The following is a 7281-nucleotide window of genomic DNA, read 5'->3' as shown; positions in this document are numbered from 1 at the left end:
AAATGCGTTATGCGCCTGATTGGCTCCTGATTGCGTGATGCGTGCGCGCGCCAATCAAAATCGTACTAGCATGTCACACGAAATGCGTTATGCGCCTGATTGGCTCCTGATTGCGTGATGCGTGCGCGCGCCAATCAGGAGCCAACGCGCGGCCGCGTTATCGCAGGTGACGCCGGGCTGCTGCGCCGGCAGTCCGCCACAAAGCCTCGTACTGATCGCGCGTTTCTCTCATTATTGTATTTTCATATATTTGTTAGTCGTTTGTTTTGTGTCTCGTTAATTTGTTAATAATCTGTAGTGTATCGTGTTGTCGTAATATAGAACTATTTCTCGTATTGTTTCGTTTAATTTTTTATATCCAGTAAACTCCAGTCGTGCGTCGGAGCGGACACACACACTTTTTTTATATCCAGTAAACTCCAGTCGTGCGTCGGAGCGGACACACACACTTTTTGGAGTTTACTCCTTTAGAATCGATTTACATATATAGGCCCGGGGTATGAAAATTATGGGGACCAAAATCGTACTAGCATGTCACACGAAATGCGTTATGCGCCTGATTGGCTCCTGATTGCGTGATGCGTGCGCGCGCCAATCAAAATCGTACTAGCATGTCACACGAAATGCGTTATGCGCCTGATTGGCTCCTGATTGCGTGATGCGTGCGCGCGCCAATCAGGAGCCAACGCGCGGCCGCGTTATCGCAGGTGACGCCGGGCTGCTGCGCCGGCAGTCCGCCACAAAGCCTCGTACTGATCGCGCGTTTCTCTCATTATTGTATTTTCATATATTTGTTAGTCGTTTGTTTTGTGTCTCGTTAATTTGTTAATAATCTGTAGTGTATCGTGTTGTCGTAATATAGAACTATTTCTCGTATTGTTTCGTTTAATTTTTTATATCCAGTAAACTCCAGTCGTGCGTCGGAGCGGACACACACACTTTTTTTTTTTGGAGTTTACTCCTTTAGAATCGATTTACATATATAGGCCCGGGGTATGAAAATTATGGGGACCAAAATCGTACTAGCATGTCACACGAAATGCGTTATGCGCCTGATTGGCTCCTGATTGCGTGATGCGTGCGCGCGCCAATCAAAATCGTACTAGCATGTCACACGAAATGCGTTATGCGCCTGATTGGCTCCTGATTGCGTGATGCGTGCGCGCGCCAATCAAAATCGTACTAGCATGTCACACGAAATGCGTTATGCGCCTGATTGGCTCCTGATTGCGTGATGCGTGCGCGCGCCAATCAGGAGCCAACGCGCGGCCGCGTTATCGCAGGTGACGCCGGGCTGCTGCGCCGGCAGTCCGCCACAAAGCCTCGTACTGATCGCGCGTTTCTCTCATTATTGTATTTTCATATATTTGTTAGTCGTTTGTTTTGTGTCTCGTTAATTTGTTAATAATCTGTAGTGTATCGTGTTGTCGTAATATAGAACTATTTCTCGTATTGTTTCGTTTAATTTTTTATATCCAGTAAACTCCAGTCGTGCGTCGGAGCGGACACACACACTTTTTTTGGAGTTTACTCCTTTAGAATCGATTTACATATATAGGCCCGGGGTATGAAAATTATGGGGACCAAAATCGTACTAGCATGTCACACGAAATGCGTTATGCGCCTGATTGGCTCCTGATTGCGTGATGCGTGCGCGCGCCAATCAAAATCGTACTAGCATGTCACACGAAATGCGTTATGCGCCTGATTGGCTCCTGATTGCGTGATGCGTGCGCGCGCCAATCAAAATCGTACTAGCATGTCACACGAAATGCGTTATGCGCCTGATTGGCTCCTGATTGCGTGATGCGTGCGCGCGCCAATCAGGAGCCAACGCGCGGCCGCGTTATCGCAGGTGACGCCGGGCTGCTGCGCCGGCAGTCCGCCACAAAGCCTCGTACTGATCGCGCGTTTCTCTCATTATTGTATTTTCATATATTTGTTAGTCGTTTGTTTTGTGTCTCGTTAATTTGTTAATAATCTGTAGTGTATCGTGTTGTCGTAATATAGAACTATTTCTCGTATTGTTTCGTTTAATTTTTTATATCCAGTAAACTCCAGTCGTGCGTCAGAGCGGACACACACACTTTTTTTTGGAGTTTACTCCTTTAGAATCGATTTACATATATAGGCCCGGGGTATGAAAATTATGGGGACCAAAATCGTACTAGCATGTCACACGAAATGCGTTATGCGCCTGATTGGCTCCTGATTGCGTGATGCGTGCGCGCGCCAATCAAAATCTTACTAGCATGTCACACGAAATGCGTTATGCGCCTGATTGGCTCCTGATTGCGTGATGCGTGCGCGCGCCAATCAAAATCGTACTAGCATGTCACACGAAATGCGTTATGCGCCTGATTGGCTCCTGATTGCGTGATGCGTGCGCGCGCCAATCAGGAGCCAACGCGCGGCCGCGTTATCGCAGGTGACGCCGGGCTGCTGCGCCGGCAGTCCGCCACAAAGCCTCGTACTGATCGCGCGTTTCTCTCATTATTGTATTTTCATATATTTGTTAGTCGTTTGTTTTGTGTCTCGTTAATTTGTTAATAATCTGTAGTGTATCGTGTTGTCGTAATATAGAACTATTTCTCGTATTGTTTCGTTTAATTTTTTATATCCAGTAAACTCCAGTCGTGCGTCGGAGCGGACACACACACTTTTTTTTCTTTTTTTTTCTTTTTTTTTTTTCACTCTGCGTGTACGGTAGCATTTCTTGAAACATTTCTTAGACTAGAATATTTATACGGACTTTCTTCAGAAATAGTGCGAGACCAACCATCGTTTTCTACATTTCCAACACCTGCACCCGAGGTGCCTGACCTAACAGACATTGTATCACCACCCACAGACATAGTATCGCTATTTGCGGATAAAAATGTCGCTTCTATTGTCAGTGATAGAGTCGTCATCATTAAGATCAGTTTCATGAACAAGATTACTTAACCCATCTGTGTACGCCGTCACGTCATCGTCACTATAATTTTCAGAAATTTCTAGTAGGCCTGACGAGCCTCGAGGTACTTCGGGTAAGTTTTCATGGGGAAATTTGTACACTATTAGTACCATTTACATATCTCAACTTATACCTGTCGTTTTCCAAAACTGCAGTAATGTTTTTTTTTTTTTTTTTAATGATTGAATGATTACTGGTGGCCCGGAGGCCTTTCCAGCTTCACCAGGACGGGTGGGCGAGCAAAGGCTCAGCCAAGAGGGGTGGGATTTGCTAACAACTGCCCGAGCGCCTCCGAAGGAGACCTAACAACTCAAGAGCAATTGCTTCGCGAATGAATCTACTACCGGATCGGAATCGCGACCCACTGAGAAGATCCGTCGAGAAACTCAGCGGGCTGATGCATGAGTTTGCACGTCGACCTCTTTGTCGAGCTCGACGAGTACGGTTACCGGAGTTCCTCAGCCTGCTCCTAGTGTTAGAGCTGAAGGTATCTAATGTAAGAGTTATTGGATCTGATGGATCCGTAAGGACGTGTCTAGGGCGACGACGGTGACTTGCTCCTGCGTGATCAGGATTCGGGGTGCAGTAATGTTGAAGGGACCTTTATATTTTCGGTCTAATTTACGAAAACAAAATCCCCAGCGGAAAAGAGTTTGACCTTAGCTTTGCCTCGACTAAACCAAGCTTCTGTTTGTGCCCATTTTTTTTTTTTTTTCTCAGGCCTTCGAGCGTGCTAAATCAACATCTAATTTAGAGGGATTATCACTCTGTTGAAACTTTAGATATTTCAAGTGAACTACCCTGAACGGTAAACATCTATTCTATTGGAGTAAACCCTATTACTCGACAACGTGTACTATTAAGGGCGAGTTGAATATCCCCTAACTGCTCTTGCCATGATTGGTCCGAGTTACTTTCAGATCAAAGAGTGACTTGTTCATGAAACCGCTTACCATTGAATAAATTACTATGGCTTTGTTTTATAAGACTACATTCTGACCCTGAATGGAACATAAAGGGGAAGCCAAAACCACTTATCTGTAACACACTGAAGCTCTGGAACACACGTTGACGTCTCTGGTTGGACCTGCCACAGCACCTGGAGCAGTGTCGTTTTTCTTCTTGTAGCGCATGGAACACCCAGAAGCTACATGGCTCGCATCACCGCACACGTAACAGCAGACTTGCAGGCGAGAGCCGGGCGCCCACGGATGAGGAGGTTGTTCAGGTTTTGCTAGAATATCGAAAAAGTTTGAGAGCAGTATCTGTCGCAACACCCTTCGGCATGATACCCAGGTTTTCCGCAGAAATGGCAGCTTCCACGGAAAAAAAACTTCGAGAGCGTTTTGGTTCTTTATCAGGATCTTCGTTTTTTCTTTTGAGGGTAAAGCCACGTAATGTGCGAAATAGATGATTTTTGGTGGTAATAACGACAGAGTTCAATTCCCGACGGATTCTTTCATCACACTGCGACAGTATTGATATAGCAAATCTGGTGGCTATTTTCTGGCATATTAGCGTCGGGAATCTTCTTTATAAGTTGCCATAGCCGGATACCGGCTTCAGCTGGTCCCTCTTTGCTTTCCATTTCAAATTTAATAACCAGATCGAAGTGGTCTTGCATCATTAGAGAATTTTGTCAGCATCTCTTTAATAGTAGGCCAGGATATCTTACCAGGCTGTATTTTTGTGAGGCAAGTAGCAGCTCGAGCCTTAAGCGAATGTGTGATAGTCAAAATTAAATCTACACCATCCAATTTCTTCTGTTCGATGATCATTTCGCTCAGCGTACACCAATTTACAACATCAGCCTCCGGTTCATCCGGGTCAAAATTGACCAATGTGGTTGGTGAGCTCTGGCTAGGTCGATGAACTGACATACTTTCAGTGATTCTTTGTAACATGGCTTCCATCCCAGATGAAAATAATGACATTTGTTCAAACATCATATTGTTGGCCGAATTATTTGATGACTGCAGTGGAGGTGAGTCCGACACTTCTGATATAAGCTTGAGGGTAGACATTATTTTGTTGAACACCAAGTAACACGAAGTCACCTTTGATTTCTGATTTGATCAACAATATGTTATCTTAACAATTCACTTTAACACTTGTCCAACCTTAACCAGTACGTACAACAGTCACTGAATCACACAACGTAACAAGGATATAGTAAGTGCACCGGGCAAACGCAGTCCAACGAATGTTCATTGCGACGACGGAGGGTCGTCGTATCCCTTTGCAGGGGCACGGAGCGGGCCTCGGGGAAACCCCTCTGCCCGGACATGTGACTCCCTGCCTAATAAGACAGGGGTGATGCGCTGCTGGATGGGCTATCAGGCAGGCGTGATGTTATGTGTGGGGTCGGCTTCTTTCTTCGACACTCTTCTCTTCTCTTCTTTCTTCCTTCTTCTTCTTCTTTCTTCTGGGGCGGCTGCCTCTCTCCTCCATTTTTTTGTTTTTTTTTTCCCTGTACTATTTACAATTTCATCTTAACCTAACTTAACCTAAGATAAACCTAACTTAGTCTAACTTACATCTAAGTGACAGCAGCGCGCCGTTCCTGCACTCCGTGGAGTGCCAGGACAGCGCGCGCCGTCACGCCTTTTTGGAGTTTACTCCTTTAGAATCGATTTACATATATAGGCCCGGGGTATGAAAATTATGGGGACCAAAATCGTACTAGCATGTCACACGAAATGCGTTATGCGCCTGATTGGCTCCTGATTGCGTGATGCGTGCGCGCGCCAATCAAAATCGTACTAGCATGTCACACGAAATGCGTTATGCGCCTGATTGGCTCCTGATTGCGTGATGCGTGCGCGCGCCAATCAGGAGCCAACGCGCGGCCGCGTTATTGCAGGTGACGCCGGGCTGCTGCGCCGGCAGTCCGCCACAAAGCCTCGTACTGATCGCGCGTTTCTCTCATTATTGTATTTTCATATATTTGTTAGTCGTTTGTTTTGTGTCTCGTTAATTTGTTAATAATCTGTAGTGTATCGTGTTGTCGTAATATAGAACTATTTCTCGTATTGTTTCGTTTAATTTTTTATATCCAGTAAACTCCAGTCGTGCGTCGGAGCGGACACACACACTTTTTTTTTTTGGAGTTTACTCCTTTAGAATCGATTTACATATATAGGCCCGGGGTATGAAAATTATGGGGACCAAAATCGTACTAGCATGTCACACGAAATGCGTTATGCGCCTGATTGGCTCCTGATTGCGTGATGCGTGCGCGCGCCAATCAAAATCGTACTAGCATGTCACACGAAATGCGTTATGCGCCTGATTGGCTCCTGATTGCGTGATGCGTGCGCGCGCCAATCAAAATCGTACTAGCATGTCACACGAAATGCGTTATGCGCCTGATTGGCTCCTGATTGCGTGATGCGTGCGCGCGCCAATCAGGAGCCAACGCGCGGCCGCGTTATCGCAGGTGACGCCGGGCTGCTGCGCCGGCAGTCCGCCACAAAGCCTCGTACTGATCGCGCGTTTCTCTCATTATTGTATTTTCATATATTTGTTAGTCGTTTGTTTTGTGTCTCGTTAATTTGTTAATAATCTGTAGTGTATCGTGTTGTCGTAATATAGAACTATTTCTCGTATTGTTTCGTTTAATTTTTTATATCCAGTAAACTCCAGTCGTGCGTCGGAGCGGACACACACACTTTTTTTTTTTTTTTTTTTTCTTTTTTTCGGGTAGAGGGTCGAACCTCCTACGAGGTCCCCGCGCAAAAGGGGCGCGCGGGGTATGTGAGACTCAACGATCTGCATGATGTTGTGAGCAGACCGCGGGCCCAAGGATTTTAGGACCCACCCACTAAACGACTCCCCTGCACTCTTACACCCGACGTCCGATCCCCTCCGAGGTCAGAACCCGGATGAGGTAGGGGGGCTACCGCGGTCAACACTACAACCAGACGGCGCGGCTCACCCCAAGGACGCCCAGCCGACGGAGCCTTCGAGGCGAATCGAAGGCTCTGAAACGTCGGCCGTCTCGGTACGGCAGCCCGTCGGGCCGCCCAGACGGTGCCGCTGGTGTCCCGGAATACCCCGCTGGACCAGAACCAGCCTGCCGGGTCGGGACGCGATACACCGTCGACCGGTCGCTCTAATCACTCCACGGCAGCGCGCTAGAGTGCTGGTAGCGCGCCGCGCGGCCTCACCCCCTCAGGTCGCCCCTTGACCTTCACCGGGGGGAGGCCGCTACCTACAGGGGCCGGGACGTACGGGCGTATTCCCGCCTCCGGCCCCCGGCTCGACGGCGACGGATCGGTGCGGAAAGGGAAGAGCTCTCCCTCTCTCGCTCCGCCGCCTCCTTC

The 7281-nt window shown here is 47.5% G+C and overlaps 1 protein-coding gene across 1 annotated transcript; it reads right to left on the bottom strand.

Moving 5' to 3' along the window:
• Positions 1-821: 821 nt before the first annotated feature.
• On the bottom strand, positions 822-5163 carry LOC134201791 (uncharacterized). Its single transcript, XM_062677022.1, has 2 exons — positions 4632-5163; positions 822-4190 (listed from the first exon to the last, which is right to left on the bottom strand). The coding sequence occupies exons 1-2, from the start codon at positions 4978-4980 to the stop codon at positions 3991-3993; spliced, it is 549 nt and encodes a 182-aa protein (XP_062533006.1). The 5' UTR covers positions 4981-5163; the 3' UTR covers positions 822-3990.
• Positions 5164-7281: the final 2118 nt, after the last annotated feature.

Source organism: Bombyx mori, chromosome W, assembly GCF_030269925.1.
Source record: "Bombyx mori chromosome W, ASM3026992v2".
NCBI classification, from domain to species: domain Eukaryota; kingdom Metazoa; phylum Arthropoda; class Insecta; order Lepidoptera; family Bombycidae; genus Bombyx; species Bombyx mori.
Note: the sequence above shows the minus strand (reverse complement) of the source record. Positions and strands in the feature narration are given on the sequence as shown.